Source organism: Suricata suricatta, chromosome 7, assembly GCF_006229205.1.
Source record: "Suricata suricatta isolate VVHF042 chromosome 7, meerkat_22Aug2017_6uvM2_HiC, whole genome shotgun sequence".
Lineage (NCBI taxonomy): Eukaryota > Metazoa > Chordata > Mammalia > Carnivora > Herpestidae > Suricata > Suricata suricatta.
This window is the reverse complement of record NC_043706.1, coordinates 61419109-61443071: the sequence shown is the minus strand read 5'-3', so window position 1 is coordinate 61443071 and position 23963 is coordinate 61419109. Positions and strand designations below refer to the sequence as shown.

Sequence of the window (23963 nt, the reverse complement as noted above, 5' to 3'; positions counted from 1 at the left end):
GTGGAGTGTTGATGACAAAGTATAGACATTTGCCAAGACACATAAAACTCACTTATCTCTGTAAATTGTTGTCTCTATAATTACGCTTCAATTTTGTATGCAAAAATAAAATAAAATAAAATAAAAAGCACAGGTATAAATAGAGTTGGATTAAATGGAACAAACCCACCATTACAGGGAAATGGATATGCTTACATTTGAATAAGGAGCAATCTCAACAGACAACCAATATGATCCCCTAACCATGTCAAAATGCCTTAACATCCAATATTACTAAAAATGACTTATACTTCACAATTATTCTCAAAAAGTAATTTATACTCAATAGTATCATACAATGAGTCAATGTGCTTATTTACTCATTGAACAACCAATTCATCACAGTGTATTTACTAAGAAGCTATGCTGTGTGGATCAGAAAGATATTCAAGGCAACAGTACTGAGAGTTTTACATTATGAACAAATGAACTACTACTACTAATAACTGATAAACAAAGTAACATGTACCAAGTACTGTTCTAAATGCTTTCCTCATATTAACGTATTTGATCCTCAGAGGAACCTACACAAGTAGATACCCTTACTATTACATTTCACAAATGAAGAAATTGAGGCACCCTGAGGTGTGGTATCAAGCTCATCCAGGTCTAACTCTGGCAACTTAACTATCTAGAGACAACTTTCTAAATCACTTTGTTCTACTGCCTTTTTAGAATCAGTGGCCTCAAAATTTTCTAGGTTACAATAAAGGCTGTGCTCTACAGAATGGAACCTGGGGGGATTTTTATTGAATAGTACTCCCAGAATGATTTTTAAAGAACAAGTACTTCCAAGGCTCACCACAAAAATATTAGATGACATGCTCATCTGTGTGATTAACTTCTCTATGCTTTTTTCTCTATACTTTTTTAAAATAAAACTTCATTGTCTACTTATTCAATTTTTAAGTGAGCACATCCTAACCTTATTTCTTACCACAGAACCCCTGATCTTTAAGAGGAGCAGTGTGGTATATGAAGTCATACAGAGCATTCTCTGGTGATACTCATCAGAGTCTTGCATCCAAAAGAATAACTCTTATTTCAAGAAACTAACAGTTGAAACCATACAAATTATGTTCTAATACAATTTCAAAGATTGTATATTACTTAATAACTGTTTTCCAAAGCTTCCATTTTTAATGTTCAGTATCTTGCTGTGTAACTATAACTTACTCCACAGAAAACAAGTGAACCGTAGCCCTCCAACTGGGAAGTTCTGCGCTAAGCTACAGGAAAAGAACAGCTGCCTACCTCAAATAAATTGCTATTCAATCCCTTTTAACAGCCTAGTTGAGAAAAATATTATATCTGAAGAACTGAATTGTCCATGGATTTCATGTTTTATCCTTAGTGTGAAGTGAATCATTAAAAGGCAATACACCTTGAGTCTTGAATGTTTTGTACCTCCATAACCTAGTACAAACACCAAGTTGCATTTTCAAGCTACACTTCACATTTTCTTGAAGACAACTTACGAAACATTTGAAATCTGTTATCGCAGTTACTAGAGAGATGTTATCAATAACACTGTCTTATATGCAATGTTCAAAAGCTCTGCTTCCTTGATAGAACAAGTAACTTTTCTCTTCAAGGATCATGAAAATACATGTGTCATACTTCCTTTATGCCCTAGCCAGCAAAAACCTCAAAAACTTAAGAGCGAACTACATAAATTATGTTTGACTTTACAGCCTGAAGCTCTATTTTTTTCAAGTATTTCTAGGGTTTAATTTCTTTTAAATATTTAAATCCTGGTTCTGTCTAGAATTTACTTTGGCATAAATAGGTCTTTAGTACAAAAGTTTCACTTTTTTAAACCAAATCTTTGTTTTTTTTTTTTTTTATCACCTACTCCCCTCAGCATTGTATTCTATTCTTTCATCCTTACCTCACCTTATCCATGCCAATTTTTGTGTTCTTTTTGGTGTTTTCTGATTGGAGATATATAGGAGTGTCACTGAAGTTCAACAATATATATTTGTATATTTAGCTAGTTCAAAAAGGGCATAAGAAAAAGTAGCATAAACTCACCGTGAATTACAAATTAAAACCAGAAGAAATAAACATTTTTATTTTAGCAGTTAATCTTAAGGATTAGAAAGTAAGATTTTGAAAATGTAAGACTGTCACACTGTAAAAATGGTAAACCCTTAAAATTACAAATTTATCTCTAACAATACTAAACCACTCAAGACAATCCAAATCAGTCATTAGAACATTTGCTAACCGGGCTATCTTCCAACTATTGGGCCCTGTTTGAAAATGGAAAACATTTCTGTACAAAAGGGAAATCTTTCAAATCAGTTCTTAGATAAGAGGTGATTTACTCTTTATCTTTACCCAGGCTCCCTCTACTGACAGAAAAACAAAACAGACTATGGAATTATACTGACTAATTTCATCAACACAAGAAAAGGAATTCATTTTTTAAAGACTTCAAAATCAACATTTGAGATAAGAATAGACTAAAAACAGAGTTCACTACAGACCCAAAAAGAAATAAACATTTGTGAGTGGACAATTCAAGTAACATCCAAATTTTATATGTGGCACATACATTGCAATATATTACTTTTCAATGTTAAGCCTTGGATATAAGAAGGGTTAAATATTTTAAATTCATTTTAAATATATCTTTTAATTTTTTAATGTTTATTTATTTTTGAGAGAGACAGCACAAGTGGAGGAGGGGCAGAGAGGGAGACCCAGAATCTGAAGCAGGCTCCAAGCTGTGAGCTTTCAGCATAGAAGCTGAAGATCATAGCCTGAGCCGAAGTCAGACACTTAACCAACTGAGCCACCCAGGCACCCCTCATTTTAAATACTAAAAAAAAAAAAAACAAAAAAAAAACCTCTCAGTAAGGAAATGTTTACCTGTATCTGTTCTGGTGTCCACTGGTCTAGGTTGACTGATTTGACCCTGGATATATGGACTCCAAGATTTCTATGGATTCCAGCACATCTGATGCAAATAAACACACCAATATTCCAGGAAGCCCATCGAGGACCTAATTAAGGAGAAAAAACAAAGATAAACAAATATTGAAAACTAAGACAGATACTATAACAGCATTTAAATGAAGCATTCTGCTTTTTATACAATTATAATGGAGCCTTACAAAATTCTACCTGCTCAAAGTTTCAAATGGCACTGGCAGCAAGGTTATAAATCAACCTTCAAGACAGATACCATATATTTTCACTCATAGGTCTAACAGGAGAAAGGTAACTGAGGACCACGGGGAGGGGAAGGGGAGACAAAGAGTTAGGGAGAGGAAGGGAGGCAAATCATTAGAGACTCTTGAATGCTGAAGACAAACTGAGGGCTGAAGGGGGAGGGGAAATAGGAAAGGGGAGGAGGAATGATGGTCATGGAGGAGGGCACTTGTGGGGAAGAGCACTGGATGTTATATGGAAACCAACTTGACAATAAACTATAAAAAAATTTTTTTTCAATAAATCAACCTTTAAGAACCTTAATGAGTTTACTAATTTTGCTTTTCTAGAAACTTTCCCAAACTTGTCTAAGAATTTAAAACTAATTTATGTGACTAGTGTTTTTTCACTCAGCATATTTAAATCAGGACCAGTAATGTTCCCACAGTATAAAGTAAGTTTTTTATTAAATGTGTAAGGTATTGCTCAAGTCATGATCTCATGGTTTGTAAGTTCGAGCCCCACATTGGGCTCTCTGCAGTCAGCAAGGAGCTCGCTTTGGATCCTTTGTCCCCCCCACCTCTCTGCCCCTCCCAGCTTGTTCTCTCCCTCTCTCAAAATAAATAAAAACTTAAAAAGACTGCCAACAAATACAAATTAAGGAGTTTTCAATGAAATGTAGAAATTGGTAAGAAATAGACAACCAACCTAAAAGAAAACTGTGCAAAAAGATATGAATGGGTAATTCACATAAGAAGAAATGTATGGACAATAAACATATAAAAACATGCATGACCTCACTAGCAGATAGAGAAAATCCCCTTTAAAACTACAACAACCTTTATATTCAACACACTGGAAAAAATGTTTTTAATTAACTATTAGAAAGAATGAGGAACAATAAGGTCTGCCTCAAGAAGTCTATAACAACATGGATAAATCCCAAATATAACCCTGAATTTAAAAAGGTTATAGATAAACTAAGGCATGTTATGAAATATTAGTTCTTTGGATCATGGTTAAAAAATTCTGAAAAACACTGTAGAGAAATTTATTAAGGATATGAGAATACAAAGCCTTAGCTATACTATTCTTTATATCTTTGAATATATTTTATCAATAATTTTAAGTATACTTATGATTATTTTCATATATTGCTTCTATAATTAAAGTAAAAATGGAAAAAGAAAAGTAATATGTCAATTATGTCAACTATTCAGAAGCTTATACCTAGTTGATTTTTATAAATCACTTGATTATGAAAAAACTATATACAGTAAAAGGTATCAATAAAAACCAAGCTTTTTAAAACATTAGACTTCTGTTTTTTTTAATTTTATTTTTTTAATTTTTTTTTCATAATTTATTGTCAAGTTGATTTCCATACAACACCCAGTGCTCTTCCCCACAAGTGCCCTCCTCCATCACCACCACCTCTTTTCCCCCTTCCCCCTTCAACCCTCAGATCATTTTCAGTATTCAATAGTCTCTCAAGTTTTGCATCCCTCTCTCTCCCCAACTCTCTTTCCCTCTTCCCCTCCCCCTGGTCCTCCATCAGGTTTCTCCTGTTTTCCTGTTAGACCTATGAGTGCAAACATATGGTTTCTGTCCTTCTCTGCCTGACTTATTTCGCTTAGCATGACACCCTCCAGATCCATCCACTTTCCTACAAATGGCCATATGTCATTCCCTCTCATTGCCATGTAGTACTCCATCGTGTATATATACCACATCTTCTTGATCAACTCATCAGGTGATGGACATTTAGGCTCATTCCATGTTTTGGCTTAGACTTCTGTTTTAAGTACATACTTTTTATCTAAAGGTGAGAGTTAAATCTATAAAATAACACCAAACCCAATAATTACAATGCAGTTAAACTAAACACATTCCTCTCAAAAATTCCTTAGGAGGTAGTTTATGCATATACAATTTATGCCAAAATATCCTTTTTAAGTTTCAGAAATGACACCGATAACCTGAGAAACATCTGGGATATGTTCTATTTAAATGTCTGATGGCTAACAGCATCATAATGAATTAGAAACCAAAAGACCTATATTCAACCTACCCTGCCACAAGTGAACTGCATAAACTTTCCTGTATGTTAAGTGGAGTCAAGAGTGGCTGCCTCATTACTTAGGAGAGTCTTGTATGGAAAATACTTTGAAAGTTTTAAAGTACTACTGAAGTGCAAGTTACTATCATAGTAAAGAGTTTTAAAAATCAAAATACAGTACTTTCCTCCTCTAGAAAAGTTTCTACATTGGTCTGCAGAACAACTGTATCATAACTTTCCTCAAAAACAACTCCTAAAACTGCAGTGAATCCAGACTATGATGGGAAAAGATTTTTCAACACTCTCCAAGTGTGGCTCCATTTTTGTTCTTAAAATAGAATGATTCCCCTCAGAATATCTTAGACCCATAGCCAAATACAAATGGAGACTTTTCTCTATAGTACAATTTTTTTTTGATACAGTAAATATTATGACTGGATGATTTAGAAAGCATCAATTGCACAATGTGATAATAACCGTCCATGTAGGTAAAAAGTTGTAGCACCAAACAGAGTGGTGCATATTACAATAACCAAAGATTACAAAGAGATCAAATGTATAAAAACACTGTACAAGAATCATGTTAGCAGTAATAGAAAAAATGGCCATTTACTATTTAACAAAAAGCTAGATATAATTAAATGGTAAGTGCCATTCAGGTTTTATACAGCTTCATACAACTATAAAAACCATTTTATTGATTCCTGAAAGGAAAAAATAAACTGTTATCATTTACTGGAAATGTTAGCCCCAATCATTGTTTACCATTTGAAATAATAATGAAATTTGTCAATGCATCTTTCTTTGGAATACAGTTATCACATCTTAACTAATATAGTCAGGGACCTTCAAAAACAGACTTCTTTTTTATTTTTAAAATTTTTAATGTTTATTAATTTTTGAGAGCGAGAGAGCGAGTGTGAGGATTGGGGGGGCGGGGACAGAAAAAGAGGGAGACACAGAAACTGAAGCAGGCTTCAGGCTCTAGGCTCTCAGCACAAAGTCCAATGTGGGGTTGGAACTCATGAGCCATGAGATCATGACCTGAGCTGAAATGTGAAGTTTAACCGACTGAGCCACCCAAGTACCCCCCAAAATAGACTTTTAAAAGCCTAACCAAAATTACAATTGGGTTATTCGCTCTATAAAATTAGGTTTGTAAAATTTACCTAAAATTGATAATAAATAAATAAACATTCAACATGGCAGTCATTCAAGTATCAGTATGAAATCCTAATTTTCATTCAGTGAACTATTCAGTGAGTACTTACTAACTCTGCCAAGTAAATGCTGTCATAAGACCATACACACAAAAGTAAAAAGCTAATTTCCCAGACTGAGAAGACCAAACCAAGTATAAATAGATATAATCACTTAAAACAAATAATTTGGTGAAATCTAGTAAAAATTCTAAATGAATAAACCCTTCTACCAGGCAAATGATTCACACATGCTTAGACACACATATACATAGCTTTACCAATTTATATAAGTAATACGGCATATTTAATACACATACACACTCACATATAACATACCCTACAGCTACTATTTTACATGGCAGGTCACAACTCATTAATTTAATCTAAGTAAGTATTTTTAGAAGAGAAGAAAAAAGATTTAGGTGAATCATGCAAAGGGTAAATATAGTTTTGTTAACCTATTTTTAAAAAATTAGTAACATACATATATATGGATACAGACAAATGCTATAAAACGCTTCTCTGGGTCATGGTTGAATATGGCTGAAAAACACTACAAAGAAACTAATACACGTACATTTAAGAAGCTTGTACCAGAAAATTTATAGCAGCTTGGTTTCTAAAATAACTGGAAATAACTTAAATGTTCGTTCACTAGTATGATTATCTCACCATACTATTTGACAAAGAATAACCTCCATGTATCAATATGGAATCTTAATTATAACATGGAGTGTCAATTTTACCTTAAGGTGATATACAAGGAAATGTCTCCAACTAAGGAGACAAAATCTGCTGAAAAGCATGCAGGTCACACATAGGTGGTAAAGGCTTGATCTGAAATTTAAAGGCTGACTAGTAGGTAATAGACACAGAATATACCAAGGCACATTCTTGGCAAAGGTTAAAAAAGGTATGGTACAGTAGAAGACTTTGGTATGACTGGAGGGTAGAGGATAAAACGTATCTGGGGACAGCTTCAGGAGACAGCAGAAGGCCTTATATGGCAGGCTTAATGGTTTACCCTGACTCCCATGAAGAAGGCCCCTAGTAGCACTTTCAAGTCCACCATGGCACTCCCACTCACATACTATGATTATACATGTCCTGTCCTGCCTTCATCCTTTTGCATTTGTTGCTTCTGCCCCAAATGTTTCTTCCTTGGGTCTTCACATGCCTGGTTCACTTTCTTGTATAGGCCTCAGTTCCCATGCTACCTGCTCACAGCAGACTCTCATGACTGTTCTACCTAGAGTTGCCTCTCCTATTTTCCATCATTTATAATACTTCCAGCAATTTGTTCTGAAGTTTATATAAAAATCTAAGATAAACAATTAGATAAGTACAAGTAGGTAATTAGCTGGAAGGTTTAATTATTTTAGCAGCTATATCTCAAACTAAGTTAAAGATTAAGGCAAAGTCAGTTCTAGATCAGTATCTCTCAGCCTCTAATGTGCATACACAATCCTGGGGATATTGTGAAAACGCAGATTCTAATTCTGTAGCCCTGGAGTGGCATCTGAGATCCTGCATTCCCAAGAAACAACTGATGATGTCCATCCTGCCATACACAAAGCACATTTAGAACAGCAAGATTCTAGAATATTCTTGACAAGGTCTTTAACTCAAACATTTAGCATATTTCTTTATCTGTTTTCACTACTATTGACTCAAATTGTGAAAATTTATTTTTAAATTGTGAAAATTTATTTTAGGAATCAAGTCTGCTGGGGAAAAAAATTCAAAGTTTATTTAGAATTTTGAGTTATCCATATCACTATCTCACTAAAAGCAACACAAACAAGCTAGCATTTAATAAACTAATATTACTTTATCTCATAATCATAGATATTACTTCTTTCATAATCACTTATCTCATAATCACTTAATCCAATAACAAAGGAGAAGATGTTATTTGGTCTCACTAAAATACTCATGTCAATCATCAGTGAATATACTGAATAAACTTGTCTTATAGCTTTCGTACCATCTGAGAAATAGCTTCTCTTAAGTTTCTGATTACCATGACAGACTAGCAAACATAAAAACTATTTTGATGTTTTTATAAACAGAAAATAAAACAAGATACGGAATAGAGAATATAACATTAACTGCTAAATGTAATTTCTTTTTAAGGCTAATTCTTCTATAGAGCCTTCTCCAATTCCCCCAAAATGTTTTTAACATTTATCACAATGATTTACAGTTAATTGTCTTAGCTATCTTTTCTGAGAAACGGTGATCTCTTTGAGAATAGGATCATTTTCTTGACCTCTGGATGCTCTGGATGTAGCACAACATCTGGTATAAAAATGTAGGCAGCCTCCAGCTTACAAATGATAGCTAAGACCTTGAGCCGCCTGAGTTATTGCTGCCAAAATTGCTAGAAGGTTCTTTTAGAGGAAACCACCACCATACTGAATATGCATGACATCATTCACCATATTTCCAGATACACTGTCTGATGAAATCCTAATAAACGTGAGGTAGGTAATATTACCACATCATTTTCAAAAGTGAGAAATTTAGGGTTTTAAATGCTAGAAAGAGGGAGAGAAAGAGCCAACACTATACCGTGGGCATATCTCAATATGCATCTATGGAAACTCTGCATCTCATACTACAATAATTCCAACCTTCCAAACAAAATTCCTTTACACTGGCTGACTGCTTTTACTTTATTGTGTTAACTTTTTGAAATGCCAAGTCACTTACTATTGAAGCCAATAATATAGATCAAAAGATGTAAATAATTATTTCAACTTTCCAGAAGTATCAATGCTTCCCACATTATTATAATTCACTTTATTTCTTTCCCCATAAAACCCAAGATTAGAGGCAGCAGACCTGAATTTGGTTTGATCTGTTGAAGAAGAAAATTGCAAAGGATAGAGAATTTTGATCAAGGGGGAAGAGAGGGGCAGTAGCAGGGGAAAGGGAGGGGGGCAAAAATCAACTGAGCTGTAAAGAGTATTTTCATAACACTGCATCACAGTAGTGGATGCCTAGGGAAAGGGACACACAATAAAAAGATCCTAAAGATGGGGTGCCTGGGTGGCTCAACTGGTTAAGCATCTGACTCCTGATCTTGGTTCACATCAAGGCTCTCTCAGTTTGTGAGTTTGAGCCCTGCGCTGGGCTCTGCACTGACAAGGCAGAGCCTGCTTGGGATTCTGTCTCTCCCTCTCACCCCTCCTCCCCCACTAGCGCTCTCTCTGTATCTTTCTTTCATAATAAGCAAACAAACTTAAAAAAAAAAAAAAAAAAAAAAGGAGGGCATCTAGGTGGCTCAGTTGGTTAGGCTGCAGACTTCGACTCAGGTCATGATCTCCCGGTTCATGAGTCCAGAGCCCTGTGTCAGGCTCTGTGCTGACAGCTCAGAGCCTGGAGCCTGCTTTGGATACTGTGTGTCTCTCTCTCTGCCCTTCCCCTGCTTACGGTCTGCTTCTCTCTCAAAAATAAACAAACATTAAAATATATATAAAAAGGAGTGGCGCCAGGGTGCCTCAGAGGGTTAAACGTCTGACTCCTGATTTCAGCTCAGGTCAGGATCTCACAGTTCCTGAGTTTGAGCCCTACGACATGGGATTCTCTCTCTCCCTCTCTCTGCCCCTCTCCTGCTCACTCGCTCTCTCAAAATAAATAAAACTTTACAAAATTAAAACAGAAAAGATCCTAAAGAGAAGAGGCTGCAGCAAAATACTGTCCACAATCAAACATGAAACAAGGAAGAAGCCCTTTTTCTTTTCCTATCACAAGGCCCTTTGTTCTTTACCCCAAAATTCTGATTAGCCTTTCATTGCTCATGGTCAGCTAGGTCATAGATTAGTTCACTTGTTGATCAGCAAGAAAACCAAGCAACAACCCATGAAAACATGTTTTCGACACTGTTAACAGGTGACCTACAACCTTGCAGAAGAACCTGTACATGTGTGTTGGAGGGAGGAGAACCACTGCAAATAAGCATGAAGAGAGGTCTTTTAGGAATGATGGCATTTTATTATGGTGATAGTTGCAAAACTCTTAAAACATTAAAAATCACTGAATTAGACACTTAAGTGAATTTTACAATAAGCAAATTATATCTCCATGAAGTTATTTAAAAAACAAACAAACAAACAAACCCAGGTAGGGGCACCTGGGTGACTCAGTCGGTGAGCTTCTCTCTTTGGCTCAGGTAATGATCTCACATTTTGTGAATTCGAGCCCCACAACAGGCTCTATGCTGACAGCCCATAGTGTGGACCCTGCTTTGGTTTCTTTGTCTCCCTTTCTGCCCCTCCACCACTTGTGCTCTGTTTCTGCCTCTCTCTCTCTCAAAAATAAACATTAAACAAAATTTAAAAAAACAAACCTGTGTACATTTCTTTAAATGTAGCCATGAACATCACACATTATTTTTATTGCTTTTCCCTTACTTTACCAGAAAAATAGAATGGCAGCCAGTAGTAGAACTAGTAGTTGAAGTTGATGATCTCAGGATATAGATCCCTAGCAGACAGACAGAAATGTCAGCCAAGAAGTCATGGATGCAGGTGCTATTAAAAAGGCTTCAGGATAAAACCAAAAAGTTTAAAGAGAAGTTCCACAAATAGTATTTCAACAATTATCAAACCATTCTTTCAGCAAATTGTTGATCTTGGCTCTTGATCTTGGCTCAGGTCATGCTTTCACAGTTTGTGAGTTCAAGCCCTGCACTGGGCTCTGCACTCACAAGGCAGAGCCTGCTTGGAATTCTGTCTCTCCCTCTCCCCTCTCCTCCCCCACTAGCTCTCTCTCTGTATCTCTCTCTCAAAATAAACAAACTTAAAAATATATATATTTTTTGAACTCACCAAATATTTAGTTAATTTTTTAAAATATTAAGTATTTTAACATACAATGATTTACTAAGAAGGAAATAAAATGTTCTTTAAAATATTCCTTTTTTTAAAATATGAAAGTAACCTATTTTGGTATGACCTAGTCACCTATGGTTGACCTACCTCAAATTTATGTTTTCCTATAAAGTAGCACCAGTAATCTAAAGATGACATGTAGGGATGACATTTGCTAATCATAGTTCCTAAGTGACTTTACAAGCTTCAAAGAATCACTACAATACTGATTTGAAGAATGATGCTGTTTTAATCCATCACTTCCTGGAGGCTGGAATATGAAGCATTAATAGAGGCTAACCGATTGCGATCACTAAAAAGTGAGCTCACAGAAATTTCCTATCTTAAAAAACAAAAACAAAACCAACCTCAAACAAAAAGCCCTATAAGTGCAAAGCCCTACAATAATGGAGGTAATTAATTTCTTCTTCTACAGTTCATCTGAAACAAAACTGACATTAAATGGTAAGAAAAGAATATCTTTGTTTAATTTTAAAAAATCAGCTTTTAACACATTACAGTCCTCTCTTCAGTATCTTATTTGCTATGAACCTTATGTACAACCAAACTAATAACCTTGCAATTATTATATGTAATAAATCATACAGAATATAAAATCTTGAAAAGTTCTAGAGCAAAGAAATTTTAAAAGTTCTAGAGCAAAGAAATTTTAAAACTTCTCTATTCAGAAAGAGCATTAAAGTTGTAACATTTAATTCCCTCAGAAATTTTTTTTTCCTTTTTTGAGTTTGTTACACTCAGAATAGCAGCACATGTATTTAACCAACAAATATTTACTGAATGCTTACTATTTCAAGGCACTACTATTTAAGACTCTGGAGATTCAGTACTGCCCTCATGGAGCTTATATTCCAACAGAAAGCTGTACACAAACATGTAAAAGTAACAGTATGTCAATGGCAGCGATCATTATGGAGAAAAATAAAGGAAAAATGGAAAGAAGGGAAAAGGTAATTGTTATTTGGTCAGGAAAAGTTGTATTTCACCAGATACCTGAAGAAGGTAGCAGAACACACCAGGCAGCTATCTGGGCAAGAGGAATTAAGGCAACAGGAACAATAAACACAGAATATGCGTTCCTCACGTTAAGGTATACTTTAAGAAATGTTTAAGGCATGTTTAAGAATTACCAATGAGGGGTGCCTGGGTGGTTCAATCTGTTAGGTGTCCGACTTCAGCTCGGGTCATGATCTCACCGTTCAGGGAGCTCAAACCCTGCGTCAGGCTCTGACGACGGCTCAGAGCCTGGATGGAGCCTATTTCAGATTCTGTGTCTCCCTCTCTACCCCTCCCCTGTTTGCACCCTCTCTCTCTCAAAAATAAAAAATTTCTCAAACAAAGAATTACCAATGAGGTTTTGTTTGTTTTTTTAAGGGTTTACTTTTACATCCCTACATCAAGTGTAGTAGTAAAACATTTACTATGAAATACTTGTAAATGGCTGTTGTTCAAACTGTTTGTAGTCCCTAGGAATAAACCATCATACTCACTACATATACAGACTTCCAGCATTTTAATTCAGTACCTAGCACATGCTTAGTAAGTATGAAACAAAGACAAGAGAGAAATAGATAAAGCTAAATAAGAAAAATAATGCTAAGATTCCTCCAAAGAATGTTTGGGGGCATGCGCTGCTATTCTATCAGGCATGGGAAGAGGCTGTAAGGCAAAAACAAAAAGTAATCTACCCCTAATCTCTCCAAAATTCAAAGTCTAACTGCAGGACACAAAGAAGACAACTATACTCAAACTTATGTCCATTAGTCTTAAGAAAGCAGACTGTTTACAAACTCTCTGACATCAATCTAAAAGTTTGCTTATTTTTGTAACACTGTCTTTCACTCATGTTTGTTGAATCTGACAAACCAAAAGGTTATCCCTCACATTATTGGGACAGTTGGTAAAAACACAGTAAAATCTATAGATTATGGTATCAAGATAATTTCCAATTTTGGTAACTGTACTTTTGTTATGTAAGAAAGTCCTTGTTTTCAGAAGATAAACACTGATGTATTTAGGAGTATTGGAGCATATCTCAAAGAGTGCAGGAAAAAATTAAAGTATATATACAGGAAAAAGAAAACAAATGTGGTAAATTGTTAACATTTGAAGAGTGAGGGGGGGGAAGAGTACTGCATTAATAGTTTACTTCATCTTATTATATGCTTTCATTTGTAGAAGTGAATAATAAATGAGCATAGTAGAATACTTGTGCATGATCATTCCACAGACAGCCATAATAAAAATAATTAATAAAAAAGTTATCCCTGTATTTACACTTCTTTGACTGTCAGGTTCTTCACCTGAAAATGAAAATACCACTATCTTCCATATTCAAAGACTACTATGAATCTCAAATGACAAAATCCATATGAAAGCACTCTATCTACAAATCATTTTTGTAAGACTAGCATGTCCTTTTCTCTGTATCCCATACTTTTCCATGCCAATTTCATCTACTACTATTAAAAGGCCAAAATCTATACTTCCTATTCCACTGATTATATATGATATAAAATAATAGTTTTTAAGGAGAAATAATACATTAAAGGTACACATTAATTATGAAACTTCTCAATATCAGAAACACAAGAAAGTATTTTTTTATAATGGAGAAAATGTGGCATCTCTTCTCTAAGCATCAGATTCTTTTTTTTTTTCATTTCTTTTAATGTTTATTCATTTTTGAGAGACACAGAGTATGAGTAGGGGAGAAGCAGAGGAGAGGGAGAGAGAGGGAGGGAGGGAGAGAGGGAGGGAGGGAGAGAGGGAGGGGAGGAGGGAGAGAGGGAGGGAAGGAGGGAGAGAGAGAGGGAGAGAGAGATTGACAGGCTCCGAGCTGTCAGCACAGAGCCCAATGCAGGGCTCCAACTCATGAACTGTGAGATCATTATTACCTCAGTTGACGTTGGATGCTCAAACAACTAAGCCACCCAGTCACCCCACTAAGTATCAGATTCTTAATAACCAACTTGGATACCACAGCATCACCAATTAAATATGTCCAAGATGGAATGCACCTCTCCACTTACTCTTCTCTCTTCCCCTCCTTTTCACACAGCTCTTCCTGATTCCTCCAACTCAGCTGGTAATAACACTACCCAGTTAATGACTTAAGGGGAGAAGTCAGCCATTCTTAACTCCTCTTTCTTGTATCATACATAATCATTCAATCAAGCAAACACCCTAATCATTTTGTTTATAAGTTTTTTTTCAAATCCAGGACTTAATCTCATTCCAGATGGGCCTCTGCCCCAATTCAAGATCTCATCAGCTAGAGTCCTAGACTATTACAATGTTCTCTGAAATAACCTTCTGGACACAAACACTGCTTAAAATTTATAATCCATCAGATAAAGTTTAATTCCCCTAAGCATCACTTACAAGGCTTTCATAGTCAGCTTCACCTACTTCCCTAACCCAACTTCTAGAGATACTGAAATACTTTAAGATTTCTCCTACCACTTAAAAGGAATTATTATCACATTTTGAATTTTGTCATCTTGTTAATTTGTCCGTTTCTTTCTAAAGTTTCTAGCAGTATAATTTTTTCTTCCAAATCTCAAAAAGAGATTTTAACATATATTCTACACATATTCTACAGCCAAGACAAAGAGGAAATTTTCTAGCTCTGAGTCTTGTAAGAAAAATGGATCATAATTATCAGAAATACAAGAGTAGTGTAGGCTTGTGGGCAAAAGTGAATGAGGCAAAGAGAATCAACTTACACTCAAGAATTTCCTTACAAGTTGAGACTGAAGTAAGGCTATATATACTAACATGCCTAATTACTGTTGAACAAAGTAAGTCTTTAAGTTGAAATGGGAGAAGGCTTTATATATATTTACCCTAGTACCAATGACCCAAAAATAAAAATAAAAATAAAAAGATACTGGAAACAGCTTATGTGAGAAGGGAACAATAATAAAATATTCTGTTTTTGTCATTTATTTTAACAAAATCTGCTCTGAGAAAAATCAGCAAGTCACACATTTTCTTTCCCAATCAACAGCACTAAAATGATACATTAAATTTAAAACTTAACCTATTTTTTTCTGGAATCCTCATGTATTTAAACTTTTAAGACCTTTAGGTAGGAGGACCTGGGTGGCTCAGTTGGTTAAGTGTCTGACTCAAGATTTTGGCTCAGGTCATGATCTCATGGTCATTCGTGAGATGGAGCCCTACATCGAGCTCCATGCTAGGCATGGAATCTGCTTGAAATTCTCTCTCCCCCTCTCCTTCTGCCCCTCCCTCACTTGCATACATGTGCATGCCTGTGTGCACTATTTAAAAACAATAACAAAAAAGACCTGTAGATAAAAATACCTAAGAAAAATAAGAATCAATACCCAAATATGTCTCCCCAATGTATTAAAGAAAACTGTCATAGTTCTATTTATTTAAACAGTATACTTGAAACACATTTACCTAAAAATACAACTTGAAAAATTGTTAGCTTTATACATTTTTTATATTAGGTTTTATGTTTTCAAGTCTTTTTAAATGCCAAAATGTTCACTTTTAAAAATAAGTGTTTTATTTTCTGTCAGTCAAGGCAACAGTAAGAGGCAAATTTGACCATACTCTCAATGGCTTCCAGAATTGATTGACTTTTAACATACTCAATCTTCCCTACCAAAAAAATAACCAAACACAGAGAAAAAGAGATCAGATTGGGCAGGGTGAGCAGGGATTGGATGAAGAAAGTCAGATGGCACCAACTTGTTTATAAGATAAACAAGTACTAGGGATATAATGTATAACATGACCACTATAGTTAACACTGCTGTATGATATATTTGAAAGTTAAGAGTAGATCCTAAGAGTTCTCATCACAAAGAAAAAAGTACATACATACATATATTTATGTCTTTATGAGATGATGGATGTTAAGGAAACTCCTTGCAATAATCATTTCATAATATGTAAGATAAATCATCATGCCATACTAGCTAAACTTATGTTGTATGTCAAAACAATCACAACAAAACTGAGGGGAGGGGGAAAAATTTACCTATCAGGGCATCTGGGTGGCTTAGTCAGTTAAGCGTCTGACTTTGGCTTGGGTCATGATCTCAGTTCATGGGTTCGAACCCCATGTTAGGCTCTGTGCTGACAGCTCAGAGCCAGGAGCCTGCTTCGATTCTGTGTCTCCCTCCCTTTCTCTGCTCCTCCCCTGCTTGCATTCTGTCTCTCTCTCCCTCTCTCTCTCTCAAAAATAAATGTTAAATATATATATTTATATGTATTTATATTCCAGTACAACCTAATTGGAATAAATTTATTCTAACTTCATCAAAACTAATTTATAGCAAAAGAAACTAATATCAAAAGTAGCTGATAAACAAAAACCAATTATTGGTAAGATCGAAGGAAAACTCAGAATAACAAAGAAAGACAAACCTATTTGACAAAATATAAAACAACTAGATTTTGTGGAGGTTGCCCCCAAAATATGCCACTTTGGCAAACTGATTATTTTGAACTAAAGTTACTTAGGAAACATCCTGTGCAAAAAGGACACTCTGACCCTCCTTTGTGCCCCTGAAATCAAGAGCTAAATCTCCAGTGTGAAAGAGGTAAGAAAGAGCCAAAAGGCTGCATAAACTAACCACCTTGTTACTTTTGCTAATTTACTACCCCACCCCAAATTTGTTTAGAATTCCTTATTAATTGAAGTCCCCAAATGTAAGTTTTCCTTGGCCTGTCAATTCCTCACAGACTTATGTTCCTTTGTCTAAAAAGTATAACAGCAGCTTCCTGCCTTGGTCATTACTTAGGTCCTAGATCTATGAGACTTCCACACATGAATTAAATTTTATTTTCTCCTATTAATCTATCTCTCACGTCAATTTAATTCTTAGACCAGCCAGAAGAATTCTGAAGGGTAAAGAATATGTTTCCTCCCCAACAATACCTATTCCTACATTATATTCTATAATTATTCTATTTCCCAATGATTAAATTCTACAATTTAATTGTAGAATTGAACATTGATTTATTTAAAATACCCTAGGCCTATACATCAGCAATTCAATTATTTCATTTTTATTTTCATTCCTGAATTCTAGGTCCTGAATTATTACACATTCATGCCAAAATTCTAGAAATACTCATCACATAAAATAATTTAGGAAATCGTGTACAGGCATCTTAATTTTGATTAATGGGGACATCATCTGGCAGTTTGAGAAAGACTTATTTCCATGTGTTTTTTAATACAAAAGCATTTATTAAATACACGTAGGGTTACCTAATTTTTTAATATGTGAATATTTCAAGTGTACAGAAAATAAATGGAATGGCAGTACAATCTGACCAATAATATGAACCTAGTTTAATCTCTATTTTACACGGATCCTATAGTAGTTTACCAAATCATCTGCTGAGCAGCTAGATAAAAGTTTCTTTCAGAAACAGTTTAGTATGATATATATCTGGTACACATGAAACCATGAGAAAAGTCAAGTTCAAAAATTGCAGTATCAATAAACATGATCTCCACTAACTATAAGAAATTAGTTCATCAGTTTTACTTTAAAATGAAAAGCCTAATTGGGGAAAATAACCTTTTTTCACCACAAGACTTAAATTTTTTGTTTCTGCTATCAAAATACAAGTTGGTAGTTACAATAAAGAGGATACAAGCAAGTAAAGAAACCAAAAGTGGGTTACTATCATACAGTCAGTAAGTGAATAGAGCAGAGATTTTCAGACTGCAGATCATGACCCATTATATGTTATATCTATTCTGAAGTAAATGTAACAAAACAGAATGTACAATACTATAGTAAGAATAAATGTTATTCAAGAAACATTTCTTTCAGTCGTATGTATTTATATATATATTGAGCCACCATGCAAAATGTTTTTTCCTCAATGTGTCTCAGAGACAAAAAGTTTGAGGCCACTGCTGACTTCACCATCTCACTGTGAGCTGGGACACACTTCCTAAGGTTTTAGCTTCTGTGTTTGTAAAATGGTGCTGAAAACAGATATTTGACAATAATGGTCATGGAAAACATTAAATGAGATAATGTGCACAAAACATAGTATCTAGTCCATGTAACTTCTCGATAAGTTTTAACTTTAATTAATGTGCATCCTAACTATACATGAGTTATTACTCTTTAGAGACTGGCTTAATAGATTTTTCATTTTGATGTTTAAGTAAGATCACTTGGATCCTGTGAAAACAAAAATCAAAGCAATAAACCCAGCAAAAAACGAGTCTTAAAAATATCAAAATAAGATCAAACAACGTTGCTGTCAAATTCTTGACCAATCACCAGGCCAAGATACGAACAGAATGATAAAGTTTGGTGCCTCTATTTCCCTTTTGGTTCCCTTCTCTGTTTCTAACTATATAATTATCCAAACATTTTTTCTTCCTAACCAAATGCTCTAATCCTATGCCATTCAGGCCTTCATTCCTTAGTAAAAAGACCAAACTTCGCACAATTATAATAGACCTTCCTTGAGTTCATGAAGAAGTTACGCAATGAGGCACCGTAATAGCTCTTCTACACAGAAAGACCTCGTTTTGAAACACCAATTAGACATTTATGACTATGTAACTATAGAACTATAGTCTCTAAATATCAGTTTCCACAACTACAAAATAGGGTAAGTTCATCTACCTCTTAGGGTCTCTCAAAACTAAAGGGCAAGAAGTATACAAGCACTTAGCACAAAGAAAACCATATATATGAACTCATGTCCCCTCCACTGACAAAGCCAGCCTGTCACTCCGTAAACAATTCAAGTAATAAAATTCTCCCAATTTTAGAACCTACTCCAATCATATGCAACTGTATCTATTAGAAAATTGTCTCTTACACTGATATGAAATGGCCATGAGTTTAAAGGAGGAAAAGATCACGATGAGCTGAAGTAGTTGGGAGGCAGCTTCATTCAAAGGCAGTTTCATGAATGAGGTGTAACTTGGAAGTGGGCCTGGAAATATAGATGAGATTTGGATGAGGAGAAAAGACTCAGAAGGTTAATTGTTCATTCACTCATTCACTGATTTATTGCCATCAAAAATGTGCTGAATGCTTACTATGTGCCAAAAACTTTCTGTGGATTGAGCTGGGAACTAAAATAGATTAAAGTCTCTTCCTTCAAGAATTATATATCCCAGTGGAGCAAGACAGAGAGAGAAACAAGTTATTAAATGTATAAGATGTCAGATTTTAAAATAAAGCCTATGGAGGAAAAAAATTAAGTGGGTAAGAAGGATAGGAAGTGCTTTAAAAAAAAAGGATACTATTTTAAGTACAGTGGTCAGGGAAGACAACACTGATAAAGTGGCATTTAAACAGAGCCCTAGGCACTTTCTATAGGAGAAAGTGGGCAGCAGACTGTGATTATCCCTGCCTCACCAGGAAATTACTAAAGTTCCTTTGGAAGTAAAGTAGAATTTCACAAGAACATACTAGATGGAGAAGAGAGAACCTATGGTGGCTGTGAAGGCTCTGATGCTATGTATATCAACTGATATCTTCGACGATCATAAATTTATTGTCAAAAGAGAACATACACTAAAAGCCATGTAGAGTGGCCCAGGTTGGTTTGCAGAGAATCAAAGTAATTAAGACAATTTTAGACAGATCCTTTCACATGCACTATCAAAAGTATGCATGTATTTTACCTACAAGATTCACTATACTTCTCAAATTGTTAAATAAATTATAATTAAGTAATACACAGATAGATAGGTAAGTAAATAACAAATGAAGCGCTAAAGCAAGGAGCCAGTTAGAAAACAACAAACTTTTCTTTGTGTAAGTGCAAAGGCCCTGATGACAAACACCAAGCACACATGTAGAGGTGGGAGCTACAGTATCTTTGATCAAGAGAACCTAACAGAAAACAAGGGAGGACGGCATAAGTGAAAACACAGTCTAAAGACATTGCAGAGCGACTTGACTTCTAAATTTTATTTTATACTATTACCAAGAAGAGTTGTTGAACAGCTCAGTGAAATGAATGAAATCACAGCTTAAGAAAAACATATAATCGATACTCAACTTATTCAGTTTGTGCTTATTGCTAACTACACAAAACTACTTTTTGTACAAAATGTAATTTGGGGGCATCCAGGTGGCTCAGTCAGGAAGCACCTGACTCGATTTCAGCTCAGGTCATGATCTCACGGTTAGTGAGTTTGACCTAGGGGTCAGGCTCTGCACTGACAGTGCGGAGGCTGCTTGAGATCCTGTCTGTCTCTCTCTCTGCCCCTCACTTCCTTGGTGAAGAAGAATAGAAGGCTTGCACACACTGCCTCTCCCTCTCAAAATACATAAATAAAACTTTAAAAAAAAAAAAAGGTAACTTGTGGGGCGTCTGGGTGACTCAGTCAGTTAAGTGTCTGATTCTTGGTTTCAGCTCAGGTCATGATCTCTCAGTTTGTGAGTTGGGCCCCACATTGGGCTCCATACTGATAGTGCAGAACCTACTTGGGATTCTCTTTCTCTCCCTCTCTCTCTCTGCCCCTTCCCTGCACACGTGCTCTCTCTTTCTCAAAAATAAACTTTAAAAAGAAAAAAGAAAAGTAACTTTTTTTCTTTACTTTCTTTAGATGATGGCTCAATTAATAACAATCGTCAGCTTGAAGAGGAAAAAATAATTTAAATAACTAGTAATTCTATACAGAACTGTTACTTTAAAAAAGCCTTTGATATGGTGAAGGCAGAAATTGTTGGCTAAAATGATATTCTGAATTAGCTACAAGAGTTCAACTACTTTCTTTCAAGTTCACAAATAATAGATATGGCTAAATAAGCCCATTTAGTATCTTGGTGGGGGGGGGGGTTGGTTTTTTAAGGCTCCACACCCAGCATGGAGCCCAATGTAGGGCTTGAACTCATGACCCCGAGATCAAGACCTGAGTTGAAATCAAGAGTCAGACACTTAACGGACTGATCCACCCAGGCAACTAGGGTACCCAGGGACCCCATTATCTTTGATAGCAGTGATAAAACAATAAAACATTGATATATCAAGATTTTTAACACATAACACTTTGGAATATATTACCCTTGTCTTTAAGTTTAGCATAAAGAATAAATGTAAATATTAAGCCAAATTCCTTGTCACTTTGAGAACAGGAGGCTATAATTAAATTAACAGATGTTTTCAACAATAGAAATAGAATGAGATCATCTTTGAAACATGAAATACGTAATAACATAAAGAGTATCATCAAATGTTTTCATTTTCTTTTAATTTGTTGCAAAAATGTTTCCAAATTATTTGAAAACCATAAACCCAAAGAACCCTAAAGACAATAAACATGAAAATCACCCAAGGAACATCAAAACAAATGCTTAAAATTACAGATGAACAGAAACATCATAAAAGCAACTAGGGGGAAGAAATGCATAATGTACAAAGGAACAAATAGAATGATGACAATTTTCTCATCAGAAACAATGCTAACTAGAAGACAGTGAAACAATATCTTAAAAGTACTGAAAGTAAAATACTGTCCACTGAGAACTGTTTACCTGAATATCTCTCAAAAGCAAAGGTGACTTAAAGAGGACAGAAATCAATGAAACAGAAAACAGGAAAACAACAAAGGTCAATGAAAATTTTTAAAAAATTTCCTTGAGAATATTATTAAAATTGATTATAATGATTATTATAATTGATCAATTATATAAAACTAATTTAACCCAAATGATTAGGAAAAAGAGAGAAAACACAAATGACCTATAATAGGAATGAAAGAAGTGGCATCACTACAGATTCTATAGACATTAGAAAGATAATAAGAAAATATTATGAACAACTTTATGCTAATAAATTCACCAATTCTTTGAAAGACACAAATGAGCTCCTTGCACAAGTAAAAGTCAACCTGATTAACCTAATATCTATTTAAAAAATTGAATCTGTAGTTAAAAACTTTCCAGCAAAACTTCTAGGTGCAGATAGTTTCACTAGGGAAATCTATCAACCAACTAAGGAATGATACAAGTTCTACAGAAAATCTTGAGAAAACTGGAGGGATAAAAAGGTAGGAGTAATTCCCAATTCATTCTAAAAGGCCAACATAACCCTGATACCAAAAACAGACAAGGAAATCATAAGAAATGAAACTTAGAGATCAACACCCTTCACGGATATTTGCAAAAATTCTTAATAAAGTTTTAGCAAATCAAATCCAGGAATATATGAAAAAGATAATACATCATGACCAAGTGTGGTTTGTCCCAGTAATGCAAGTTAAACATTCAGTTAAAATCAAATGTAATTCTCTATACTAAAGAACAAGAATAACAACAAAACTATAATCTCAATAGATACAGATAAAGAATTGATAATATTCAACATCCATTTCTGATATTTAAAAGTCTCAGCAACTAGAAATAGAGTTCAAATCAACAAAAGAAAATCTGTGAAAAACCTTGGGCCAACACATATTTAAGGGTCAAAGTATACATGCTTTCTCCTTTAACATCACGAACAAGACAAGCAAGTCAGTCCACTGTCACCACTCTTTCATTTTACCAAAGATTATAGCTAGTGAAATAAGGCAGGAAAAAGAAAAGTAAAGGCATCCAAATTGGAAAGGAAGTAAAAATTGTCTTTATTTGAGGATAACAAATCAGCTAGGTAGGAGATCTAAATCTATTTTTAAAAAATACATTAGGTTAGCAAAGTTGCAGCATACAAGATAGATATGCAAAAACCTACTGTATTTCTATATTCCAATAATTAAACATTGAAACGTTAAAAAATCCATTTACAATAACATTTGAAAATAAAAACTACTTAAAAATAAATCTGAAAAGAGGTGCCAGGGTGGCTCAGTTAGTTAAGCGTCCAATTTAGGCTCAGGTCATGACTCACAGCTGGTAAATTCGAGCCCTGAGCTGGGTTTTGTGCTGACAGCTCAGAGCCTGGAGCCTGCTTCAGATTCTGTGTCTCTGTCTCTCTCAAAATAAATAAACTTAAAAAAAAAAAAAAACAACCTTTAAGTGTATTAAAAAAAAACTCAAGTGTAAAAAAAACAAAACTCTTTTAGAAAATGAAAAACATTGATATTTCACTGAAGAGAACATACATATGGCAAAATAAGCACATAAGAAGATGTTCAAAAGCATTAGGTATTAGAGAAATGCAAATCAAAACCAATATCACTATCATTACATATCTAACAATGGCTAAAGTAAAAAAACAGTGACAACACAAAATGCTGGAAAAGATGTAAAAACAAGGGACCACTCATACACTGCTGGTGGGAAAGTAAAATAATACAGCCATTCTGGAAAAGCTGTGCATGTTTTTTAAATGTTTTTAAGAATGCCATTACCATACAACCTGATGTGGGAAACAAAAGAAAAAGAAAAAAATAAATTTCGTTACAACTTACAGCCCATTGACAAGTCCCTGACACAGGCAGAATGACCATACTCTAGGAACTCAATGCCTGGATGTTGATACTTTGCTAAAGGCAGTCTTAGCTTAACGTTATCCTGACCTCCAGCATCCTGTAAGTCTCCTTAACATATAAAAATTCCAGGGCACCTTGGTAGCTCAGTTGATTAAGCATCCAACTCTCTATACTGGCTCAGGTTGTGATCTCATGGT

At 34.8% G+C, this 23963-nt stretch overlaps 1 protein-coding gene across 1 annotated transcript in view; it reads right to left on the bottom strand.

Moving 5' to 3' along the window:
- The window catches only part of SMAP1 (small ArfGAP 1), a 183076-nt gene that overhangs the window by 130358 nt on the left and 28755 nt on the right, over positions 1 to 23963 (bottom strand). Inside the window, exon 2 of the mRNA XM_029943467.1 lies at positions 2917 to 3050. Coding sequence (XP_029799327.1) covers positions 2917 to 3050 — 134 coding nt within the window. The remainder of the gene's footprint in view (positions 1 to 2916; positions 3051 to 23963) is intronic.